Source organism: Acaromyces ingoldii (genome assembly GCF_003144295.1).
Source record: "Acaromyces ingoldii strain MCA 4198 unplaced genomic scaffold FA10scaffold_4, whole genome shotgun sequence".
In the NCBI taxonomy this organism is placed as follows: Eukaryota; Fungi; Basidiomycota; class Exobasidiomycetes; order Exobasidiales; family Cryptobasidiaceae; genus Acaromyces; species Acaromyces ingoldii.
The window spans coordinates 688,859-712,483 of NW_020290250.1; the positions used below are offsets into that span (position 1 = coordinate 688,859).

The 23,625-nt window shown below is 58.6% G+C and overlaps 7 protein-coding genes across 7 annotated transcripts; 5 read left to right on the plus strand and 2 right to left on the minus strand.

Annotated features, from left to right (window-relative positions):
* Positions 1–168: 168 nt before the first annotated feature.
* Positions 169–1,113, plus strand: FA10DRAFT_267758 (ctr copper transporter). The gene is made up of 2 exons (XM_025522045.1): positions 169–264; positions 354–1,113. The coding sequence occupies exons 1-2, from the start codon at positions 214–216 to the stop codon at positions 909–911; spliced, it is 609 nt and encodes a 202-aa protein (XP_025376362.1). The 5' UTR covers positions 169–213; the 3' UTR covers positions 912–1,113.
* Positions 1,114–4,075: 2,962 nt separating this feature from the next.
* On the plus strand, positions 4,076–7,686 carry FA10DRAFT_231381 (kinesin-domain-containing protein; the record flags this gene model as incomplete). Its single annotated transcript, XM_025518854.1, has 3 exons — positions 4,076–4,183; positions 4,265–4,560; positions 4,617–7,686. 3 exons carry the CDS (start codon positions 4,076–4,078, stop codon positions 7,684–7,686), a joined length of 3,474 nt encoding a protein of 1,157 aa, XP_025376363.1.
* A 220-nt stretch (positions 7,687–7,906) lies between these two features.
* On the plus strand, positions 7,907–9,261 carry FA10DRAFT_302538 (hypothetical protein). Its single transcript, XM_025525135.1, has 2 exons — positions 7,907–8,928; positions 8,996–9,261. The coding sequence occupies exons 1-2, from the start codon at positions 7,968–7,970 to the stop codon at positions 9,202–9,204; spliced, it is 1,170 nt and encodes a 389-aa protein (XP_025376364.1). The 5' UTR covers positions 7,907–7,967; the 3' UTR covers positions 9,205–9,261.
* FA10DRAFT_267762 (RNA-binding domain-containing protein) lies at positions 9,212–9,964 on the minus strand. The gene is made up of 2 exons (XM_025522046.1): positions 9,438–9,964; positions 9,212–9,364 (listed from the first exon to the last, which is right to left on the minus strand). Exons 1-2 carry the CDS (start codon positions 9,828–9,830, stop codon positions 9,275–9,277), a joined length of 483 nt encoding a protein of 160 aa, XP_025376365.1. The 5' UTR covers positions 9,831–9,964; the 3' UTR covers positions 9,212–9,274.
* An 828-nt stretch (positions 9,965–10,792) lies between these two features.
* FA10DRAFT_302540 (hypothetical protein) lies at positions 10,793–15,266 on the plus strand. The gene is made up of 4 exons (XM_025525136.1): positions 10,793–11,273; positions 11,349–11,424; positions 11,489–11,555; positions 11,618–15,266. The coding sequence occupies exons 1-4, from the start codon at positions 11,018–11,020 to the stop codon at positions 15,020–15,022; spliced, it is 3,804 nt and encodes a 1,267-aa protein (XP_025376366.1). The 5' UTR covers positions 10,793–11,017; the 3' UTR covers positions 15,023–15,266.
* Positions 15,267–16,073: 807 nt separating this feature from the next.
* Positions 16,074–18,097, plus strand: FA10DRAFT_280267 (hypothetical protein; the record flags this gene model as incomplete). Its single annotated transcript, XM_025523601.1, has 2 exons — positions 16,074–16,128; positions 16,206–18,097. 2 exons carry the CDS (start codon positions 16,074–16,076, stop codon positions 18,095–18,097), a joined length of 1,947 nt encoding a protein of 648 aa, XP_025376367.1.
* Positions 18,098–19,139: 1,042 nt separating this feature from the next.
* Positions 19,140–23,490, minus strand: FA10DRAFT_137620 (hypothetical protein). The gene is made up of 2 exons (XM_025518015.1): positions 19,306–23,490; positions 19,140–19,248 (listed from the first exon to the last, which is right to left on the minus strand). Exon 1 carries the CDS (start codon positions 23,242–23,244, stop codon positions 19,375–19,377), a length of 3,870 nt encoding a protein of 1,289 aa, XP_025376368.1. The 5' UTR covers positions 23,245–23,490; the 3' UTR covers positions 19,140–19,248; positions 19,306–19,374.
* Between the last annotated feature and the right edge of the window lie 135 nt (positions 23,491–23,625).

Here is a 23,625-nt window from a genome sequence, read left to right on the forward strand (position 1 = left end):
CGCGGTTGTCTAGACAAAAAAGGCGCCGGGACGTCAACGTAAAGGCGCCGAGAGGGGGCGATATCGGTCCTGATAGAGCGAGGTACAGCGGCAGGAACAGGACAGCCTCTCACCACTTGAGCTAGACCTCCCGGCAGGGATCCTGGCTTTTCTTGAAGCAACGACGACCATTTGGCGTCCTACCACAAGAGCAAAGAGCTACTCACCAACACGATGGATCACGTTTCGAGCATGGATATGGGCGGCGGCAGCTGCAAGATTTCGGTGGGTCTAAGTCTCTCTCCCTCTCTGGTGCTCGGAACCCAAGCCTGACTCGATGAAATGGTGCTGCCGCCCCCCTCTCTCCTGAATAGATGCTGTGGAACTGGTACACGATCGATGCGTGCTTCCTCTCGTCGAGCTGGCACATCGAGAACCGCGGCATGTTTGCGGCCTCGTGCATCGGCGTTGCTTTCCTCGTCGTCGTCCTCGAGCTGTCGCGCCGCCTGGCCCGCGAGTTTGACCTGCACATCGCTCGGCAGTGGCGTGCGCGCGCCGCAAGCCAGGCCCTCATCCTCTCGCGCTCAATGCCAGGCAGTAGCGGCGACGATGACGGCGAGTCCCTGACGGCGACGACGACGCTCACGTTCCGCTACTCGCCGCTCCAGCAGCTCGTCCGCGCGCTGCTGCACGCCACCACCTTCGGGCTCGCTTACATCATCATGCTCCTCGCCATGTACTTTAACGGCTTCATCATCATCTCCATCATCATCGGCGCCGGCCTGGGCAAGTTCCTGTGCGATTGGGAGCCCACGAGGATCGTCGTAGGGCCTGGACACGGCGACACCGCGACGGCGACGGCGACGGCAACAGGACCGCTAGGGCAGTCCAAGTCGCCGGGCATCGACGAGCCCACCGTCTGTTGCGGCTGACCGTGTATCTTTCCCCTCATACCGAAATATATGCCCTACAGAGCCACTTCACCAGTTCCAGTTCCGGCTACATGCCCACCGCACAGACCAGACTGAATCGGAAAAGACAGAGAGAGCCGTGTCATTAGAACATGTCATTGCGTGTTGTATAGAGTGGTACTGTTCGTCTCTCAGGCCATGCGGCCTGCCTCGTCGCTGCCCGACACGAGATTGTATCCGCCCGCCGCGCCATTGGGCCTCGTCGCATTGCCGGCCATCGTCCGCTTGACGCTGTTCCACATGGACCACCGACGAGACCGGCTGTGGTGGGTGCCTGCCTCTTCGTCGTCATCGTTATCGTCATCGCCTCCTCCTCCAAAGACGACGCGTCCCAGTCCGCCGCCGCCGCCGCTGGTGTGCGACAGCGGCCGGAACCCACCGGCTGGAACGTCGTACAGCTCCTCGTATCGGACGCCCAGCTCTCTGCCCCGCGTCCAAAAGTCTGCCATTTCCCCACGCCGTCAGTCAGCCGCTGAGCGATTAGGACTTGTTGGCGGATGATATGAGAAGAGGGGACCCACCTTTGCAATTGATGACGAGGCCCTGGTCGAAGGGGTTGCCTGCCCGGTTGGCCTTCTTGAGCCCTTCGCCGCCCTTGCCCTTAGTGTACAGGTCGAGGCCGACAATGGAGAGGAGCCAGTTGCCGCTGCCCTTGAGCGACGCAGTGAGCGTATGCTTGTGGGGATGCTGCGAGCCGCCCGAAGACGTCGGCGGCGTCTTGTTGTGCGAATGCGGTGCTCCATCGTCGTCCAGCCCCTCCTGCTGCTGCTGCTGCTGTTGCTGTTGCTGCTGCTGTTGTTGTTGTTGTTGCTGTGACGCATTCTTGGCCAGGTTCGCCCGTGCATTCTCCATGTAGCTCGTCTGGCTCGCCATGCTGCTCCCTCCTCGCCCGCCCATGTAGCCATACCGGCCCAGGTTGCTCACTTCCAGCGTCGTCATCTGCCGTGAAATCTGCCAGGTGTGCGCGCCGAGGAGCACCGTCGTCCACGTCAGCTGCAGGCCGGCCCAGATGGAGCAGCCAAACAGGAACGTGTCGTACTCTGTCCCCGCGCAAATCGAAGTTGGGAAGATGCACGACGAGGTGGCATTGGGAACGTAGGGAGGCGCATTGAGCACGTAGTCTGTTTCCATCAAGGGAGAGTCAGCATGTTGCGAGACAAGAAGAGAGCGAGAAAGGGAGAAGGACCCACATTGATAGACGAGGTAGATGAAGTCGACGATGCCGACGACGAGCGAGGTGATGAAGACGATGAACTGCCGGTGGTTGTTGACCCCGATGCAGTTGGCCACCCAGGGGCAGTGGTGGTCGTGCCGTGCGACGCAGCGCTTGCAGTGGCGGCAGTGCTTTGACCGGAGCGGTCGACGGGCCATGCAGACGATGCAGTACGACATCCCATTCAGCCGTCCATCCTCGACGAGCTTCTCAATCGTGGCCCGGCGGTCCATCTCGTTGAGCGACCGTGGCGCATAGCCGGGCTCCATCGTCGCGGCCCGGAACAGGTTCCAGCTGCAGAGGAGAAAGGCAATGGCAAAGACGAGGTTGAGGTGGGCCAGGCCCGGGGTGTGATGCACGAGCTTGGTGGCCCACTCCCAGCCGACCCAGGCGATGCTGCCGCTGACGACACCGAGGAAGTACGGGGACCGATGCATGCTCTCGCTCTCGAGCGGGTCGAGGATCACGCGCGTGATGACGTGGTGCATGGCAAAGAACTCGCCCATGACCAGGGGCACACCGGTGAACCAGGGCAGAACACTTAGTGTGCTGAACATGAGGCCAAACGAGATAAAGGGGATGACGAGGATGCTGATGCGCGTCTGTGCCTCGCCCAGCGGCCTCGTCCTCCGTCTTCCATCCTCCTCGAGCCCCACGTCGGCCAGGGCCTTTTTGTATGCGCCGATGCTCTTGAGCTCGACAGCCATGTCCCGGGGCGTCTTGCCGCCCTCCTCCTTTGCCCAGAGGTCCGAGCCTGCCTCGGCCAGCTTGCGGATGCAGAGACGGTTGCCCTTGACGACGGCCCAGTGCATGGGTGTCAGGCCGACGGCATCGACCTTGTGCACGTCGGCGCCGTGGGCGAGGAGCAGGTCGAGCGAGATGGCATCGCCCTGGTAGGCGGCCCACATGAGCGGCGTGTGGCCCTGCGAGTCGGGCGAGTCGAGCGAGGAAATCGAGGCAAAGGCCGGGTGCTGGAGCAGGAGCACCAGCGGCATCACGGCCGACGAGTGGACGGTCAAGTGCAGCGTGTTGAAGCCCTGGGCATCGGTCAGCGTGGGATCGGCGCCGTGGGAGAGAAGCAGGTGCAAGACGTAGAGGTGGCCGTTGCGGGCCGCCCACTGCAGCGGGCTGGCAACCAGGTCGCCTCCCAGGGCGTCGACCTCGGCGCCCATCTCGAGCAGCAGGCGGCAGGTGGCAACATGCGCGTTGATGGCGGCCCAGTGCAGGGGAGAGATGTTGTCCTCGTCGCGATCGTTGGCCGTTGCTCTGGACGTCGAGATGAGATGGGTTATGAGTGCATTGTCGCCTCGCTGGGCTGCCGAGTGGATCGTTGCAGGCGTAGACGGCCTCGAGGGGATGCCGACCGACGTCGAGGCCGACGCAGGCGCAGACGCCGGTGGCTCCTCAGCACCGCTGCCTCGCCCACCTGCGGACATGTTTGTATAATCTTCCACCAGAGGTGTGTAGCGTTCAGTGAGCCACCCTTGGCATGGCGCTCGCTCTTTCGAGAGGCTGTTTCTTTCCAATGTTGGAACGGCGTCCCTGGCTTTCGGCTCATTGCGCGCCGAAACAACACGTGACCCTGCTAAACGCGTCGGAGAAAATATTGTGTTTCTAGAGAGAGAGAGAACAACACAGCTTCACTGGCCCGCCCTCCTCCGCTCCGCGCGATTGCAGCAGCAAAGCACGGACAGAGAGTCAGAGCAAAAAGGCGCGTCCCAGCACAGGCATGTCCAACAGCAGCAGGAGCGGCCTCCCGCTCGCGCGCGGCACCGCTGGATTTGGCGGTGGAGCTGGCGGCGCGTCGCGAGTGCCGTCACGCAATGGGACTCGACCCCCTTCGTCGGCGTCCTCCCATGGCCCTGCCGCTGCTCCCCCAAACGAGCCGCCAAAGAGCCCGTCCAAGGAGAGGATGAGACAGGCTGGCGTCCGCACCGATGGCGTCGGGGGCTCGCAGCTACGGCAACGGGGCGACGACGAGAGCAACATCCAGGTCGTCGTCCGAGTCAGGTGCGTTGCTGTCTGTTTGTCTGCTGTTATTCATTGACAGCTAGTCTGACCTATAGCTGCTCTTTCTCACCACAGGGGCGGCGACCCACAGCCCGTCTCGCCGATCCTGGCAACATCAGGCCCGCACTGCCACGCCATCAATGTCGCCATGGAGGTGCCCCAGGTGTCGTCTTCGGCCTCGTCGGCCGCCAGCACCAGCGTCAAGTCGTCCCTCGTCGCCGACGAGGCAGAGCGACGCGAAAAGGTGTACAACTTTGACCACGTCTTTGGCCCCGAGGCGGACCAAGGGATGGTGTACAAGAACGTCGTGGGTCCCATCCTCGAGGAGGTCAAGAGCGGCTACAATTGCACCGTCTTTGCCTATGGGCAGACTGGCACGGGAAAGACGTGAGTTTGTTCCTGCGCTTGCTCTCGTGATTGCTGCTGACAAGACGAATCTTCAGACACACGATGGAAGGAGACCTGACTCCCCACATGGGTGGCACCTACTCGCTAGAGGCAGGCGTCATTCCGCGGACACTCTACCGACTCTTTCACGATCTCGAGAGCGAGGCAAATGAATTCAGCGTTCACGCCAGCTTCGTCGAACTGTACAACGAGGAGTTGCGAGACCTGCTGAACAACGAGGCACCGACGCCGCTGGGTGCGGGGGGGAGTGGCGGGGGCAGTGGACTCAAGATGTTTGAGGATCCAAAGGGAAGGGGCGTGCGCATTCAGGGGCTCGAGGATACACCGCTGCGCGACGCCCAGCACGGCCTGGCACTGCTTCGAAAGGGCGCGCAGAAGCGGCAGATTGCGGCGACAAAGTGCAACGAGTCGTCGTCGAGATCCCACTCGGTCTTTTCCCTCACCGTGCATATCAAGGAGACGACGTCAAAAGGCGAGGACATGCTTCGGACGGGCAAGCTGAACCTCGTCGACCTGGCTGGCAGCGAGAACATTGGCCGGAGTGGCGCAGAGAACAAGCGGGCCCGAGAGGCGGGCATCATCAACCAGAGTCTCCTGACGCTGGGAAGGGTCATCAATGCCCTTGTGGAAAAGAGCAGCCACATCCCCTACCGCGAGTCGAAGCTGACGCGGCTGCTCCAGGAGTCGCTCGGCGGGCGCACAAAGACGTGCATCATCGCCACCGTGTCGCCCGAAAAGGCCAACATGGAGGAGACGCTCTCTACGCTCGACTACGCGCTTCGTGCCAAGTCCATCCGCAACAGGCCAGAGATGAACCAGCGCATGACCAGGGCAGCCCTGATCAAGGAGTACGTCAACGAAATCGAGCGGCTCAAGGGGGATCTGCTGGCGTCGAGGGAAAAGAATGGCATCTACCACTCGTTTGAGAGCTGGAGCGCGATGCAGGACGAGCAGGAGGGCGCAAAGAAGCAGATTGAGGAGCTGAGGAGGAGCGACGAGGTCATCAAGAGCAAGATGAACTCGCTCCAGGAGCAGTTTGACCAGAACATGCAGCTCCTCGTCAAGCGCGAAAACGAGTCCAAGGCGGTCAAGCAGGAGTCGGCGGAAAGGCGAGCAGAGGTCGACCGCCTCACCCAGCGGCTCGATGAGCTCCGACGGGCCGAGGAGGAGGAGAGAACATTGAGCCAGGCATACGCGAGAAGCGAGGCAAAGCTCAATGTCGCTGCGTCGAATCTCAAGGCACTTTTAGATAACAGCAAGACCGATGTTGATGGCCTGTTTGCCAAGTTGCATCGCAAGAGCCAGGTCGAGGCACGGGTTTCCGGCAAGGTCGTCGAGCTGCAGTCATCGCTCAAGGAGCTTGCCACGGAGATGGGCTCCGGTCTGGCCGGCTTTGGCCAGATGCATGAGGACTTTACGACACAGCTGGCTACCAGGCTCCACACCTTTTCTCAGAGCCAGGAGGGGCTGGTACAGGAGCAACTGCAAAGTCTTGACGAGAAGCTGCAGACCATTCGTCAACAAGTTCAGCAAGCGCACGGCTCATCAGACCAACAACGAGCGACCTTGGACGGCATTGCATCCGACCTCGACGCGGCGCGCGGTGGGCTCCTCTCAGCGACCGAGGCTCGGACAAAGAGCCTGCGAGAGGGCTGCAAGACGCTCCTCGAGCAGGTGGCAGCCAGCAACGGCCCAGCGGTCGAGACGGTCAAGCGGAGTCTGGCGCGCATGTCTGATGTCATGGCGACGATCGTCAAGGGGTCGCACGCCCACCTCGGCGAAAGCAAAGAGCGTCTCGAAGGGCTCAGCAGCGTGGTAGATGCGAGGGCGCAAGATGAGATTAGGCGGCTCGAGGGCCAGAATGAGCAACTGAAGAAGCTGCTCTCGCTCGAGAGGCAGCGCTCGTCCGACGCCAAGGCCAAGATCACCTCGCTGCTCTCGGGGCTGTTTGACGAGCGCGACAAGGCTCTCGACGAGGTTGTCGATGCGATGCAGTCGAGCAACAAAGAGGCTCAACGGCACACTCAGGAATTCGTACAGGCGCACTCGGTCGCCCTCGAAGAGGTACAGGAGGGCGCCCACCGATTCCACCATGAAATCGACGAGGCAGGCCAGGACTCACACAAGGACCGGATCAAGGCTGAGAGAGTCGTTGACAAGGCCGACGAATCGCTGAGGGCCAAGTTGACGGACTTTGTCGAGCGTGACTTTAGCAGGCTTGTCGAGGAGGAGCTCAAGGATGTGCAGGAGGCCACCGAGGGTGTCTCGAAGGGCGTTGTTGCGCTCCGCGACGAAGCAGACGCTGGGGCCACGTCGCGACGGACAGAAATCGAGAGCTTCGGAAAGGACGTCGAGGAACTGTGTGGCGAGGCTGGCCAAGGATTCGAGACGCTCCTCAATGATGCTCGGGGCATGACGAGCGAGGCGGCCGATGCCCTCGACGAGCAGTACAACGCACGCCACGCCTTTGAAGACGCGACCAAGGAACAGATTGAGAGATTGCGCAGCCATGGCGATCGCAGCGATGTTGTTGTGAAGGACGTCTCGACGGGCGCCACGCCAGAGAAGCGCAAGTGGCAGGAGGCCGACAAGGGGTGGCAGCTGGTGCCCAAGTCGAGGGCGCTTGCCATCAAGCAGCACCGAAGACGGCTCGAGGCGGCCGAGCTGGCTGGTGTGACGAGCATCAGCGTAGCATTCAGCGATGGCTCAGAGGACGAGATGGGAGCGCTGTCTGGCGAAGAGGCCGAAAGGGAAGAAGAGGAGGTAGAGGGAGGGTTGGGTCTGCTCGGCGATGGCGACGAGACGTTTACGGAAAGAAATCTTGCCAAGAAGAAGCAGAGAGGCAGGAGCACCAGCCGGTCCACCTCGCCCGTCGTGAGCAAGAAGCGGGCGGCAATTGCCTCGTTGGGCTTGGGTCTGGGGCCTGGACCGGGACATCATCAGCAGCACCATCATCACAACCAGCCGAGAGCGGTGGCTGTCCCGCTGCGAGAGACGGACGGGAATCGTGTCATGAGCGGCAACCACGCTCCTGCTCCTGTGCTTCACAAGGGCAGGCCGACAAGCAGTGCAGATGCAATTGCAGCCAAGCGTGTGCGGCGTTAGCCAGCGTGTGCATGCACCTCTCTTCGCCGTCGTCCACCAACCAAGCAAGGAACCTATCACTGGGCAACGAACAGTACGCATCAATCGGAATATTTTTTAAACTCATCTTTCTAATTCAATCCTGCGATACCACGTCAGTCTCCATTTTTTTGTTGTTTTCATTGCAATTCCACATCTTGTTCTTCTTTCGGACCTCCTTCCTTCTTTCACCACTGGCGCTCTCCTCAGTCTGCCAGCTTCACGACGCACACGGCTGGGAAAGGCACGAGATACAGCAAGCGATGCCGCCGTTGTCGCGGGGCCGCCGCGCCGTCGAGGATGCAGAGTACGACGAGGACAGGAACGAGAGCGAAAGCAGGAGCAGGAGCAGGAGCAGGAGCGGCCTGGGCGCCGACCCGCTGAGCAGAGGCATCGAGCTCGCCCTCGTCCGTCCGCTCGTCTTTCTCCTCTTTGTGCTCCTCCACGCGCTGTATGCGCTTGGCATCCTCGTCGTGCGGGCCACTCGCGTCGTCCGGGCGCTCCTCTCGGTCGCGGCGACGACGAGCGACGACGCGCAGCCGACGGATGGAGAGGCGCTGGCGCTGTGGAGGCTCGCTCGGCACCGAGAAGCTGCCGCTGCGCGAACCACGAAAGCGACAAAGGTCGGCGGCGGCGGCGGCGGCGGCGGTGGCGGCACCAAGAGGTGCGCGATGGTGCCAAGGCACATTGGCGTCAGCGTCGAGGCGCCCCCGGCGATGCGGACGCGGAGCCTCGTGGCCAGGTATGCCCTGGGGCTCCTTCTTGGCCGCGAGATTGTCGTGGGCCCGCCTGATCGAGAAAAAGAGAGCAGGAGGAGGGACGCGTTCTTGAAGGAGTCGGTCCAGGTCGCGATTCGGTGCGCAGCAGTGGTGGGGACGGACGAGGTCAGTGTGTTTGACAAGGAGGGCCGCTTGCAAGAGATGGCTCGCAGGGGAGAATTGGACGATGAAGCGATTGCCATTGGAGACGAGAGCGACGAGACGGAGGTCCGACTGCACTTTTGCTGGCCTGAATACGAAAGAAGGGCAAGCGAGCTTGGAAACGGGCACGGGCATGCCAACGGCAAGGCAGAACAGCAGGAGCGAACGGTGCGGGTCAACGTGCTCGGACCCCAAGACTCAAAGGAGGCGCTAGCAAGCGTCGCAACAATTCTCGGCAAGCAGGACAAGATCAAGGAGGAAAAAGCGCCCCTCAGCGTGAGGGCCATCGACGAGATTCTTCAAGGTGAGCGTCCCCGTTCCCTCCTTTTTAACCTCTCCCTCGAAGCTGACGTGCAAGGTGGTCATGAAAGCGCATGGATACCCAAGGGAGCCCGATCTCCTCATCCTCCACGGCGGACCCCGCTACGTGCGCTGCCTACACAGCTTCCCTCCGTGGCTTGTCCGGCTGTGTGAGATCTCCTACGACGAGAGTGCCAGTCCCTACAAGCCACTGAGCGCAAAATCATTTGAGATTGCGCTCCAGCGCTTCAACATGGCGGAGCAGCGCTTTGGAAAGTGATGGCTTCCTCTGTCCTATCCTGTAGTAGTAGTAGTATTACATCGCAAAAGCTAGTCGTAATGATACAGTTTTATGCGTCTGCGTCCGTGGTCTGCGGCTCCCCGGCGGCAGCTTCTGGCGCTGCTCCTTCTTGCTCGGTGCCGTACTGCTTGATCCATTCCTGCCGGTCATCGATACGATCACAGTTAAACCTCTCTTACAAGTAGACACGCTGCGAGAAGACAATCACTCACCTCGTCCTGCCAGACGGCCCTGTTCCTCATGTTCCCACCGGAAGCCGCCTCCTTCCTGCTCGGCTTGGCCAGGTTGACCGAGATGACCCTCCCCTCGATCTCGTTGAGGTGCATGTTGTCGATCGCGTCCTCTGCCTCTCTTGCCGTCGAGAAGTCGACGAAGCCAAAGCCTCGATGCGGCGCCTGTTCTCCTCCCCCTCCTCCTCCTCCTCCTCCGGAAGCTGCGCCGCTGTCAACTTGCTCCTGCTGCCCGCGACGAGGCCCTGGACGCGGCAGCTGCACGTCGAGGATATCCCCGTACGTCGAAAAGTACGAGACGAGGTGCGCTTCGGTAATGTGCGGCGCAAGTCCACCGATGTAGATCGTCCGGTTCGCGCTGCTGCTGCTGCTCATCGTTGCTGTGCGCTCGTGGCTGCGTGTGCGCTCGCGGAGGCACTTGGATGGCTAGGTGTTGGGCCAGACGTGAAGTTCTCGACGAAGGCGTGTCCGTCGGCCGAGACTTCACTTCTTCAACTTTTTTTTTTATTTCTTCTCCCTGCCTCGGAATCAAGGAAGCCGTGGCACAGAGTCGCCGACCACTTTTGTTTATTCGACATCCTCCCAGCGTGTTCACCCAGAATGTAAAGGGCCCCTAGCTGAGCGAGACAGCCGCGCGCCAAGAGCGGCGGGTCGGTTATGTCATTTCCATGTCCTGCCGTTGCTTGATACAAACATAGTCATCTGCTCCGACCTTCCGACGTTGTGTTCCGAGCTTGCTGCTCCTGGCCATACGTCTCTTCACAGTCAAAGAAAGACCCTTGGCCCAACTTCTCCGCGGCCGAATTCAAGCCGCATCTGGGTCGGGTCTAAAATCCGATCCGCGCGTTTACAACCGCGCAATTCCAGATTTCCCCAGACTCGAGCGCACGACTACTGCCGCCTACTACGATATGCCTGCCATCAGAGCTGGGCAATATGCTTCATCGTGCGTTGTGCCCGGTCCGACGATTCTCCTAGGAGATGAAAGCGAGATGAAGAGACGCTGCCGAAATAGAGAATGGTTGCTTCGAGCCATGCATGCGTCCCCAAGTCCGCTCCGGCGCATAATCGTCCCCTTTCGAATTCGGCCTTTGTTCGAATCAGAGCTCAGGTTTAAATTATAAATCCACAAGCATTCTTGTATCCTCTGGGACCTCTGGGCCGAAAAAAGGTGAATCTCGTTGGATTCCGAAGGCATTTTTAATTTTTGGCGCATGACAGGCAAGCAAGCCCAAAGCCTGTAGAAGTAGTAGTAGTAGTAATAGTGTGTGTACCTTCTCCCTCTTTCTCACGAGCATACACTTCCACGCAACCCTTCCTCCGTTCTCCGCGCGCCACCATCAGAGACCTCTCAACCTCTTCTGTGCACGTCGAAAGAAGCGGCACGGACGGGCGAAAGGGCACGAGGGATCATATTCGCAGACCGAGGCCGCTTTCGACGGCGCTCAACTGCCGGTTGCCCTGGTCTGCTGCGCACGGCACTTTTCCCATTATTTGATCGGGCCTCCCCTCGGGACAGGAGCTTCACAGATAAGGCTTGAGGAAAGAAGAGAGGCGCAAAAATGATGGAGGTGCCCAAGTCGCCGGCGTCGGACGTGGGCAGTGGCTCGACGCTCTCGTGGAGCGAGCGCATTCGAAGGGGCCACATGCCGACAAAGCCGGACCTCCTCTGCAAGGACAACCGAGAGAAGTGGGACAGGTTCCTGGCGGCCTACCAGGCGGGCGACTGGGAAAAGGCGGGCCGGTGCGAAAAGCGAAAGTGTCCCCAGACGGCAAAGACGGTGCGGTGCCAGGCTGGGACATTGATGAGCAGCATGGGTGAGTCAAGTCTTACGAGCGTGCTGCCGACAAAGAGGCGTTGCAGCTGACAGCTCGCACCCACACCGATTCCAGACTTCTTTACAAAGTACAAGTATTTCAAGCCACCGCCGGTGCCCAAGGCGAAGAGACTGCAGAGGGATGAGGCTTTGTGAGTGTATGCGTCACCTTTCTGGCAAGGAGCTGGATGCTGACAACTTATTATCTCAACAAAGGCGGCGGCATGGATTTACGGAGCCACAGCTGAGACCCTCGCTCCGTCGCTACATCCGCCACGCAAGGGTGAGAATTTTGAGCATTCCCACTTGTATCAGGCCACCAGCTGACTCTTCCAATACCCACAGAGTGTCTTCAAGGCGGACTTTGCGTCCATCTCGGTTGCATGCTCCGACAGCGACAAGATCATCTTCTTGGGCCAGGAGGGCAGCTTTTCCGACGCCAGCATCGAGGCCCAGACGACGCTCGCGGGTCACGCAATGCTCCTTGAAGCCGACCAGCTCTTTGTGATACCCGACATGGAGAAGGACTGGCGCTTCCAAGGCTTCATGATCGAGTCGCCCCAGTCAAGGCCTCTCCGCTTCTATGCCTCGGCACCGATCGTCCTCTCAGCACCACCCACGGGCGAGACCGACGAAGGTCCCGTTCAGGTCGGCCGCCTGACGATTATGAGCCATGAACCGCGCGAGGACATGGGTGACGATGACTCGGAACTCCTCCTCGACATCGCTCGCATGGCCCAGGAAGCGCTGGAGAATGAGTATCTGGAGATACATGCGAAGAAGGTGCTCCAGATGCAGCGCGAAGCCGCCAAGCTCGCGCACAGCTTTGACATGAGCCTGACGCACGAGGAGAATTCGAGCGATGTACCAAAAGTCAACTCCCTGGGCATCTCTTACTCGCCGAAGAGGGCTCAGGAGGCGGCCGAATCCCTCTACACCATTCTCAAGCCCAATTCGGTCATGACGGTTGACGTTTGTAACTTCCGCGTTGCACCAGAGAGACGGACGACAAACGTGAGCATGGCTGCTTCGTCGCCCAGGAGCAGCATCCACATGGGCGGCTATCCTGCCACGCCCTGGCTTCAACAGAGTACCACCAGCCCCGGCAGCTCGCCGTCTTCGGCCCCCATGACGCCGCCACCAGAAGACCGTGGCCATGCCGCCCTCTTCGGCTCTGAGTCCGCCTCGACGACGTCTGCAAGCAGCGTCCATTCGGGCGAACGTATCACATCGCCCCTCGCCCCTCACAACCACCATCCGCATGACGTCTCGTCTCCGTCAGCTCCCAAGAGACTACAACGCAACACTTCGGGTGTTCACAGGGCCAGCAACAGCTTCTCAAACCACGGACACCACCAGCACAACCGCTCAACGTCCACAGCTCACATGAGCGCCTTCTCGGCCATCGATGAAGAGACATGTGTCGTTGATGCCACCGCAGCTGCCAGCATCATTGTCAAAGTTGGCGATGGCAAGACGGTGTCCAATGTTGACTCTCCGGCCCAAACGTCGGCCATCTGCTCGTTCCTGACCTTTATTAAGAAGCACAGTAAGCAAAACAAGCCACTAGTCTATTCTCCTCATCTTCTCGACGAGTCGAGCTCGGACGAGGACGCGACGTCGAACAGCGATGATGTGGCAAAGAATCCCCTGTCACTCCTTGTCTCGAGCGATACCAAGGTGTACGCCACCATTCCCATCTTCACCGTCGACAAGAAGCAGCCACTTTTCCTCTGCATCCTCAGCTGGAACTCTGTTGCTGCGCTTAACGACTCGGACAAGCTCTTCTGCTACACCATTGGGAAGATCGTTCAGGGCGCCATCCTTCGTTCCTCGGCAAGGCACGCCGATCGGGCCCAGCTCGACTTCATCCGCTCTGTGCAGCATGAGCTGCGCACGCCCCTCAACGGCATCCTGGGCATCACTGATTTCCTGCGGCAAGGTCTCGTCAGTGGTGAGACGGCCCCAGAGAAGCTGGACATGGGTGAAGATGGACTGTTGGCGAGCTTGCTCGAGTCAATTCGCCTGGCTGGTGTCAATTTGTCGACGATTCTCGATGACGTTCTCGACTTTGGCGCCATCAGCGGCCTGCGGACGGAAAGTAGCATGATCGTGACCCGGTCTGAAGAGGTCGATCTGGTCCGCGAAGTTGAAGACGTCTGCCTCGACGAGCTCGAGTACATGGCAATGCACGAGCGCCAAGACCGGAGCTTGTTGCACATCTACAGAGGTTTCTACGCCGTTCCCACCCTCGTCATCAAGGTAGCACCCGAATTGCGAAGGCGTTTCCGGACCGATCGATCCAAGCTCAAGAAGATCTTGTCCAAGTTCATTGCCAATGCTCTTCGTTACTCGAACGAATCGCAGGTCGTCGAGGTCAAGGTGACCCCAAACACAGCTACAAATTCGCATCGGGCAGACTGGACGGATCAGTGGGCCGATTTCGTGGTGCAAGATACTGGCATTGGGATGAGCCACGACTTTGTGGCCAATTCACTCCTCAAGCCCTTCGTCAAGGCTGATTCGTTCAGTCAGGGCGTGGGTCTGGGCGTGACGATTGCCGCCAGCCTTATTTCTCAGATGGGCGGGCGACTGCAAATTCAAAGCGACCTGGGAGTGGGCACGCGTGTCAGTTTTACATTGCCACTTGGTCAAGACCCTGACGGACCTTCGAGCAACCGTCGTTCCATCTCGGGCAGCAGTGCCAGCGCTTCGGACATGCACATCAAGCCCTACCAAGTTCACACCGTCTACTTCCATGGCTTTGATGTCGAGGGCCACCGAAGTCTTATCGACCTCATCTATGAGCGCTTGTCGGCCAATGGCGTCAGGCGGACTCTCGATGCCAATGAGGCCGATCTCATGGTCGTCATCGAAGCTGCCCCCGAGGCAAATCAGGACGTATCCCCGCCCAACGACAGTACACCCTCGCAAGTCGTCTCCCAGCACGACGTCCCGCTGCCTCGGGGTCCTCATGCTCGCACCGTTGTTGTGACTCGCAACGCTCTCAAGCCTCGACCTTTGGACGTCTTTGAGGGACACCCCATTGTCCTCTTCCGCCCGCCATTTGGTCCCTCGTCGCTCGACACGATGGATGACTTCTTGCGTGAGGACCACCCGTTCGTTCTTCACCGAGCCCCGACGCCAATGCAGGTGCATGAACATCATTCTCATCCTCCGCCACCAATGTCGACCACCACAGCGCCCGATACGCAGGCCGAAGTCGAGACCAAGAAGAAAGAGCCCACCCCAGTGCAAGACAAGCCCAAAGAGGCCAAAGTCCCCAAAGAAAAGAAGGCGGCCAAGAGCAAGGAGCAAGGCGACCGCGATTGGCCACACGACGATCGTCGATTCAGGGTCCTGGTGGTTGAGGACAACCCTATCAACATGCGTCTGCTCACCACGCTCCTCGACAGGCTTGCGTTGCCCTATGTCGAGGCAAAAGACGGCCTCGAGGCGGTGGATCGATACAAGAAGCTGCGGCCTTCTGTTGTGCTCCTCGATATCTCCTTGCCCCTGCTTGACGGTTTCGAAGCTTGCACGAGGATGAGAGCACACGATTTGGCGCACACGCCGCGCATCATCGCCGTCACCGCCCTCTCGTCTAATGAAGACAAAGTCAAAGGCATCGAGAACAGCGGCATGGATGACTGGCGCACCAAGCCACTCTCGATCAAGACGCTTCGGCAGGATATTCTGGCCTGGAAGGAGGCCTGGGATGACGTCCATCTGGCCTCGGACTCATCATAACCGCTGTTCCGCCCTTCGTCTCTATTAACCTCTTTTCTATCTCTCTCTCTCTCTCTTTTAGGGTTTTACTTTGCTCTTTCGCTCATGGGTCATCGCTGTTCTCGCTCTCTTGCTTTTCCTTTCGATCCGGGCCGCTCGATTCATGTCCTTTCCCTTGCTGTGCCCACCGTCATCACTTCTCCCCCGGTCTTATATCTTGTGTAATCGTATCATCCTTGCTGTAAAGCCAGACGCTTGTTCCCTTTTTTAGTGCTTGCGTACGGCCAACAGCCCACAAAAACGGTAGGCGAAAAAAGCGCGGCGACGGACAGGCGGGGCGGGCGTCGTGATTAAAGGGGGAGCCTTCTTTTTGGAGAAATTGACTTCAAGCTAGCAGACATAGGGGCATCGCCGTGACGACTGGCAGCTCTTGTAAAGAACCTTCTCGGTCGCTTGCTCTCTCTATCTTTGCTCCGACGAAACGGGCAATCGAGCCGGACGTTGGTCAGGATTGTGACATAGAAAAATTGAGGGAAAGCGGACGAGCGGGGCGAGAAAAAGCTCTCGAAAGCACATTAGTGACAACTCCCCAGATGACGAGAGAGAAAGCGGACGTCGAAAGGAAATGAGTGACCACATTGCCAGTGCGCTCTTCACTCGCTGCCTCCTGGGACAGCGCCCGTTCATCACACATCTTTCTGGCCACTGCTCCTGGTTTCCCTCACTCACGCCCTCTTATCACATCGCAAGAGCCCAAATCTTGAACACTTCCGTCCTGGCTCTTACAGTCCCACAGACACAGAACCAGACAAACACTCTCGCTTCACACAGACCCTTTTCGTCATTCCAGTGACCACCTTGCTCGCTTTTCAAGGCCGCTCAGGCTGATCGATCTCATCTAGCCAAGACCGCCAACTCCGTCTCTGGATTTTCCTGCCCGCCCGCACACTTACACTGCTGGCAACGACACCGGCGACCCCTTCCTTTTTCCTTCTTTGCCATTGCCACCACCATCTTCACCCGCCGCTCGAGCAAACGAAAATAACCTTCGAACAACTTGCAAGCGTCAAAGATGTCTCAGGCAGACGAGAAGAATCATTCATCCAAGGAGGCCATTGTGGCCGACGGTGAGTCCCCTTCCTTTTCCTCCTCTCTTTTAAAAGTGAGCTTGTCCTTATTCCGGCTTCTTATCCCTTTATTACAGGGGAAACGGTCGCTCAGAAAGAAAACAACGACCACCAGACAGCCTCCATCGAAGAGCAGGCCCAAATGACGCAAGCCGACAAGGGGAAAGCCACCCCCAAAGCTGAAACGCCTAGTGAGGAACCGATCAAAGAAAAAGACGGCGGCAAAATCATTGGCGCGATTCGAAAGAGCTTCTCTCTAAGCCCGAGGAAGGAACCGCTCGACGCCTCTGCCACGACGCAGCACTCGTCCCTCGATGTGACCAGGGAGAAAGGAGCTGAAGCTGTGACAGAGACTGCCAAGGGGCAAGAGACAAAGGATGGCGACAGTGGCAAGGAGCACGTAGACGGCCCCTTGGTCAATCTTCGTCGTCGCTTCACCCAAGGCTTCAAGAAAGACGAGTCGGCAGACAAAGCCCCAAGCAATGAAAAGGAGGACAACAAAGAAATGCCACCCGAGCAGAGTCAAGCTCAGCACGAGCAAAACCGCCCGAGTGGTGACGGTGGTAAAGCGAAAGACGATGAGGCTGGTACGGCGTCGTCTGCCTTACCGAGGACACCACTTGTCAAGAGGGTCCAGAGCCTTGCTAGTGGCCTCAAGAACATCTTTGATCATGACAAAGACAAAGAGAGCAAGCAGGAGCCTAATCACAAAGCCACTGTCAGCGAGGGCCAGACCCAATGCGGTTGCACCTCAATGACCGAGGCGCCCATTCCCGACGCCTCGGCGGCAGCAACGACAACACCTGCGTGCTCACCTCCAGCAAAAACCCGCATTTCTCTCAGTGCTGTGGGGGCCGAGGCTAGGCAATTCCTCTTCGGTAGCAGCGTGGCACATGACGACGGGCGCCAAGCAAAGCAAAATGCCAGTGCGGCTACGACGACGACGGACAATGAGCCTTCGAAATGCTCTCCGAACGAGACAGCACAGGTAGAGACGGCGATGGTCCCAGTGCTGGAGTCAAAGGGAGGAGAGAAGGCACAAGGCGGCAGTCAGCAGAAAGCGGTAGAGGGTGGCACGACCCCAGCCAAAAAAGAATCTGGGGAATGGAAGGCCGCTGTCAAGAAAGCTCTCGCAACGCCTCTTCACTTTGCTTTGCCCTCACACGGTGACGGCGCCGCAACTGAAAAGAAGAAGGAACCAATTAAGACGGCGCACCTGGAAGAAGGTCGCGAGCAGACGGTTGCTTCTTCTGGAACTAACGAGACACCGTCCTCGCCTCCTCGCAGCCCACTCAAATCTACCGCCCTACTTTTTGACCACTTGAAGAGCAGGCTTCAGAAAGTAGCCAATGAGAAGACCAACGATGAATCGAGCAAAGATGCTTCCAGTTCTGGACAAGAAGAGGCCGTTGCTCAACCATCAAACTCGATCGAGGTTGCAAGCGCTGCTCCCGCCCCACCTGAGAAGGAAGAGCCAAAGGGGTCTATGGAACGTGCAGGCAATTCGCTATCAAAGAAGGAAGAAAAGGGAACACATCGTCTGTCCATCCTCTCCAACATCAAGAAGACTTTGTCCGCCGTATCCCCTCTGAAGAACTCCGACAACACCACCCACGCCCTTGAAAATGTCGCGACGTCCGCCTCTTCGCCAGTCACTCTGCCGCCCGAGGCAACCTCAACCCCGTCTGAGCAGAGAGAGCCTACCCGCTGCCCCGAAGCCCCGCTCCATCCACTCACCATCGACACAGCTGTCGACTCTAAGAAGAAGCAAGGAGATGTGACTCCCGTCAAGAACACAGAGGGAGACCAGAAAGCATTGGCTGCAGCCGTCAAGAAAGAAGACGAGAGCGAAGCTGACGACTCAATCTTCTATGCCGATCTACCGCCTACGCCCACGCCGAAGGCTAAGTCTTCTTCGACGAGCATCATGACCGGCAAGTCGATTGCCGTCACGGCTCGAGAAGAGTAGTCACGGCGCGACTGCATTTCTTCTCCCGACTCATTCCTTCATGACCTGTCCACCGCTAATTTCTTCCTCTTCCTTATCCTCAAAGATCTGACTGTGACGACCGCGATCGTGGCTCTTTTCTCCAAATCACCTTAGTTTCTACCTTTTCTGGTCTAAACTTCACTCGAAAAAAATCTCCACCATTTCCCAAAAGCAGGCTAAAATACCATGGCTTCGACTGCTCAGCGTTGCGTGATCACAAGCGCGAGACTGATACGACCGAACAGTTCTTTATTCAAGGAAAGAGACAATGAGGACAGAAAAGAGCCAACCAATGTCTACACAAGAGGAGAGAGGAGAGACGAGGGTGTACGTGAAAGACCGAATGATAAGCTGAGTGGGTGACGTCGACAATGAGGATAGTTGACAGAAAATGTTGATATTGTTGGTTGATGAGAGATCGATGTGTGCGAACAAGTCAGAAAGACCCAGAGAAACGAAAAGGAAAAGGAGACAAGAGAATGCAAGTAGGCGTTGGGAGAGCCGGAAAGTTGCGAGAGAAAGAGTCTGAAGACGGGCGTATGCGATAAGCGTACAGAGTCGTGCCGTGAGAGGTGGAGACCGAGTCGACAAAGAGTCAGAAGAGAGAATGCGTGCGAGAAAAAGGAAAACGAAATTAGAAGTTGAGCTTCGTCGTGTCGACGGCTCGCCCATGTACGATGGCCATGCCTTTGCCAGTGTTGCCGGAGTCTGCCGTTTCGTCCTGATCGTCAGGCGGCGACTCGCCATTCGCGCCGCGAGGGCGGACGCCAAGGACGGAGCAGGTAAGCTTGTACCGGGCCCGGATTCTTTCAAGAAGTGTGGCCATGTCCTTGTCGTCGTCATCCGCGGCGGCGGAGCCTTCTGGGATCACATCGTTCGCCATGGGGAAACCTTCGATGAGGGCTAGGAGAGCGCCAAGATGCTGAACCTGCTTTGTTTGCTTGCGGGTCCGCTTTGCCTCATCAGGCGTCGAACGGGTGATTGCTTCCAGCCAGAAGCGCGTCGTGCCTTCATAGAAGCCGACCTCTTCCCAGACTTCGAAGCCTTTTTGACGGCCTAATTCACGACCTTCAAAGGTTCCGTGTAGTTGCCCGTGCGAGTGACCATCGTCAAAGCCCTGTTTGTAAGCGCTGCCATCGATCCATCAGTATCAGCAGACGTCTCGATGGGATTTGACAATGACTCACGTGTCTTCAATCCCGCTGAGCATGTCGAGATCGAGAAGGGCGCTCGTCACCTTCGGGGCTTTGCTAGACTTATTGAGAAGGGAGAAAGGGGAATTGGTGAGTAGAGCATCTCCGACATTGTCTCTGCGTTGATCTCACCGAAGACTGTGGCGGGCTGAAGCGCTTCTCGTTGGACGAAGCAATGTTTGGACTGTTGCTACCTGAGTTGAGGGTGCTGCGAAAGAGGGGATTCTTGCTGAAGCTCAAACGCAAGCCACCATTCTTAAGTAGACCGTCGAGGGTGTCGCCATTAACTTCGCCAAGGGCGCGACCTGCGCAACCAACGTCGTCAAATTCGATGAAGCACATAGGTCCTGACGCTTTCACGCGGAAGCTCATTTGGCGGAAACCCTTTCGGCTGGAAAAGATTCGATACAAGGCCTCTTCGAGCTGCGTCGTAGCGGGGGGCGACGTGACACTGCCGGGAAGATTGCCGACAAAGAGCGTGTTGCCCGGCGGATTCTGATCGATTGAGAAGCTCCTGCTCGTCGGACTCGGCAGGCTCTCTGAACCCGGCGAAAAGGGCCGAGGGCTCACTGGGCTGTTGGCGCGATTGTGAGCGCTGCTCTGACCACGCAACCAAAGAGGGCCAGAAAAGCTCCCGCCATCAGCTGGCGAGAGAAGAGGAGGAGAGAGAGAACGCTGAAGTTGCTGCAGAGTTGATTGATTGTTGCTGTGATGGCTGCTGCTGCTGCTCGACGTTTGTTGAAGGTTGGAGAGCTGTTGTTGATGAGAATTGATGTTGGAAGACGGCTGAGATTGGGGGGAGTCGATTCTGAGCGAGCCAAAGCGTTGAGCAACCGAGGAATTGGGCGCCGTAGCGACGGGCGAGGTGGCTCGTGAATGTGGCCTCGAAGACGTCGTCTGTGGTTGTAGTTGTTGCTGCTGCTGTTGTGCAGCACGAGCACCTGGCGAGGGATCGCGATGATGACGAGGAAGGACACTGTCCTCGCCCACATCGGGACCACCCTGCGATACTCGCGTCATTGCTCCGCTGGTCTCTTTGGTCTCAGACCCTGTTTTGGGCGGCGACTGGTGGCTGTAAAGCTGACCTGTTGCCGTCGACTCCCCTTTCCCAAAATCCTCCTGGGAACCCCCTCCACCAACATTTCCTCTCGTTTGACTGCCCCCACCGCCTGGGTATCTTGACGGGGGTTGCTCCGCAAACGGACTCAGTGCGCCGCTGCTGCTTCCTTTTTGACTTCCGACTTCCTGATTCAAGGGTCGTGCAGAGGCGTAGAGACCTGGCGGTGATCCCAGAGCGCTCCAGTCAGGACCGCGGGGCGCTGACGAGCCTTGGCTCCCTGGTTGAAAGGTGCCGGAGGGCAGACCCCCCTGTTGTTGCTGTTGCGACTGCTGTTGCTGGTGCTGTTGCTGTTGCTGTTGTTGATGCTGAGAGGGCTGGCCTCTTGGTTGGCTGCCCTGTTGAGGCTGTTGCTGATGATTTTGGGGTCCATCGTAAAAATCAAGTGGTCCCATCGATACTGGCCACTTTCCTTCCCCTCTCGAGGCTCCCGGTTCCGACCCTTGAGAGCCTTCCTGGGCGAAGCGATGTCCACTGCCACCTTGAGCACCAGGTCTCGAGCCAAAGAAGTCGCCATTTCCTCCACCATGACCAGGGGGTGGTGGGCCACGGCCGCCATATTCCGTAGGGGACATCATTCCGTTTGGTCCTACCATGCCAGGACCCCCTGGCTGGAAAGGATCGAAGTTGGCGTGCGGTGGAGGTGGGGGACCAGCCTGACCTTGAGTGCCGCCGAATCCTGGCATGAACCCAGGTGGCCCGCCTCCTGCCCCACTTGGTGCTGGTCCTTCCATACGCCCTCTGTTAAAGGGCGCCTCCCGCTCGCCCATGCCGCCGGGTCCCCCGCCAAGTCCAGGTGGCATACCTCCGAATCCTCCAGGACCAGCAGAGTGTGGGCCACCAGGAGGTGGTGGCGGTGGTGGCGGTGCCTGGCCAGCTCCAGGAGCAGGAGGCCCGCCGAAGACGGCGCCTTCCGGGTTGGTGTTTGACAAGACAGGCCTTTGCTTCGTGTGAAGGTTCTTCTTCGCCATCTCTGTCTTGAGCACACAACCGCGCTCGGCGTCAATTTTGCGGCCGTTGAGGGCGTCTCTAGCTTCCAATGCTTCGCCTCGGGTCCTGAATTTAGCAAAGCCAATGATTTGCTTGATTTTGCCGCCTGGACCACCTGGGCCACCTATTGAGGAAGGATTGCCAATATTTTGAAGGGCACCGGACAGGCCACCCAGATTGTTGAGCGAAGAGTAGCCGTCGTTGTTTCCTGATCGCGATAGAGCCATAGAGAGACTGTGCTCGTCCCAGCCTCCTGGCGGACCATTACCGGCCAAGTCAAAGAGACCGGCACCGGGCAGGTTGACTGCATTGTATGGCCCACCAGGTCCGCCGGACAGCGGCCCGTTTTCGGGTCGGTGACCAGGGCCGCCTTGACTGCCTGGACCGCCTGGCAGACCGCCGGCCGGAATCTTGAGCGTCGAGGCTTCGAAACCGCGCGCGAAGAGGAACATGTTGGCAAACTCTCGCTCGGTCATGTCGTCGGGGAAACCAACGATGAAGACGGTGGTGATCTCTTCCGAAGGCGGGCCTCCTCCTCCCATCATGCTTCCTCCTTGGCCGCTCTGGAGCGGTGGGCCCCCTTGCTGCGCTGCCTGAACGGCAAGCGCCTGCTGGGCTTGTAATTGTTGCTGATGGTAGTGGAGCAGGCTGCGAGGACTGAGACTTCCTGATGCAGGAACACCCGACATGTTGGAAGGCACACTGAAGGGGAAACGATCTTCACCTCCCCTTCCTCCCGCGCCGCTCCCATTCGGCATGGCACTGAAGGGGCCATCTTCTCCCCTGCCCGGGAAGTTTGGATCGAATCGCGTGTTGAGCTGCTCTACGTCTGGATGCGACGAAGGCAAAGAGAATGCTCGTGATGCATGTGAACTCGATCCGTGGCCCACGCTCGAGGGATCCGAGGTCGATAACAGGGCAGAACTGGAGCTTGACCCATTCCCACCGCCCCCAGCTTGTTGCGCTTGTTGGTGCTGCTGCTGCTGCTGCTGTTGTTGTTGTTGTTGTTGTTGTTGTTGGGATTGTTGCTGTTGCTGACCTTGCTGCTGCTGCTGCTGCTGCTGCTGCTGCTGCTGCTGTTGTGTTCGGTCCGCAGACTGCTTGGCTCCAGGCCCCCAAATGTCATTGAAACCGAGGAAAGAATCTGGAGCGAAACCTTGTTGCTTTCTCTGCCCATCTGTCACTGGAGGGCCGGCTCCTTGTTGCGACAATGCACTCCCTTGCTGCGCTTGGGCCGATGCCTGACCAATGCTGGCCCATCTCTCCCTTGCATCCCCGCCAAAAGCAAAGGTTGTTTGGTGCTTGCTCGGTGAAGGTGACCGTGCTGCTGCGCCATTCCCCTCTTGCGGCTGAGGGGAGGTGAAGCGTGGGTACGGTGGAACAGCTCTCGGAGCGGCCAGGGCAGGGGTTCCATCGCCTCCTGCACCAGCTGAAGACATAGTCGACTGCTTCGGAGGCGACGGCTGGAAGTTGCCAAACACCGGATGTGACGACGGCCCTTGTTTTGAGCCCTCCGAATGTTGAAAGGGCGCTGACCGAGCATCGATGTCTCTCCATTCTCTCGAGGAACCCCAACCATCTCGATTCAGATTTTGATTTGGATGACCCGTCCTCATCATTTCTGCGTGGGCGCCTGGCGTTGCTGACCGTGACTCCTGCGCGGATGCGCCGCCCCCTCCTCCACCGCCACTACCGACGCCCGTCCCGCTCCCTCCACTGCTCGTTCCCTGCTGATGATGTCCCATGGAAGATGACGCTTCCGAGGTACCGCTGCCCTGGGTTCCCACCCCGACCCGATTGGCGGTAGATGTCTCTGCAGCAGACATGAACCTAGGTCGTAACGACCTCCAAAGGCTTTCCCAGCCTCGTCTGCGTCGTCACAGATGTGGATGTTTGAGAAATTCGGGTGGATGCCAGCCAAAACCTCACGACGTGAACGTAGACGTGAAAGACTGGGTCTATCGGTGCTTTTCCCTCCTGCTATCCGTCCGAAATCAGAAAAGAATTGTGACGACTGTTTCGATGTACCTTTGGCGCCTCGAGAGACCCTGTTCCGCCGTCGCTAGCTCGAAGTTAAAGGCGGGAATGCGTCGCGGCGATGCAACGTGAAGGCCCGTGTTATGAATCGGGCGTAAAGAGGTGAAAAAAAAAGGAAAACGTGAAAAAAATTGGAGACGAAGGAAAAACAAGGTTGGAAGCGTAGATGG

Bases quoted from the DNA above. Each gene is read 5' to 3' on its own strand.
- FA10DRAFT_267758 (XM_025522045.1), top strand. From the start codon at position 214: ATGGATCACGTTTCGAGCATGGATATGGGCGGCGGCAGCTGCAAGATT. The intron at 265-353 runs GTGGGTCTAAGT...TCTCCTGAATAG, and splicing joins GCGGCAGCTGCAAGATTTCG to ATGCTGTGGAACTGGTACAC.
- FA10DRAFT_302538 (XM_025525135.1), top strand. From the start codon at position 7,968: ATGCCGCCGTTGTCGCGGGGCCGCCGCGCCGTCGAGGATGCAGAGTAC. The intron at 8,929-8,995 runs GTGAGCGTCCCC...TGGTCATGAAAG, and splicing joins CATCGACGAGATTCTTCAAG to CGCATGGATACCCAAGGGAG.
- FA10DRAFT_267762 (XM_025522046.1), bottom strand. From the start codon at position 9,830: ATGAGCAGCAGCAGCAGCGCGAACCGGACGATCTACATCGGTGGACTT. The intron at 9,365-9,437 runs GTGAGTGATTGT...GATGACCGGCAG, and splicing joins GGGCCGTCTGGCAGGACGAG to GAATGGATCAAGCAGTACGG.
- FA10DRAFT_302540 (XM_025525136.1), top strand. From the start codon at position 11,018: ATGATGGAGGTGCCCAAGTCGCCGGCGTCGGACGTGGGCAGTGGCTCG. The intron at 11,274-11,348 runs GTGAGTCAAGTC...CACCGATTCCAG, and splicing joins GACATTGATGAGCAGCATGG to ACTTCTTTACAAAGTACAAG. The intron at 11,425-11,488 runs GTGAGTGTATGC...ATCTCAACAAAG, and splicing joins CTGCAGAGGGATGAGGCTTT to GCGGCGGCATGGATTTACGG.
- FA10DRAFT_137620 (XM_025518015.1), bottom strand. From the start codon at position 23,244: ATGTCTGCTGCAGAGACATCTACCGCCAATCGGGTCGGGGTGGGAACC.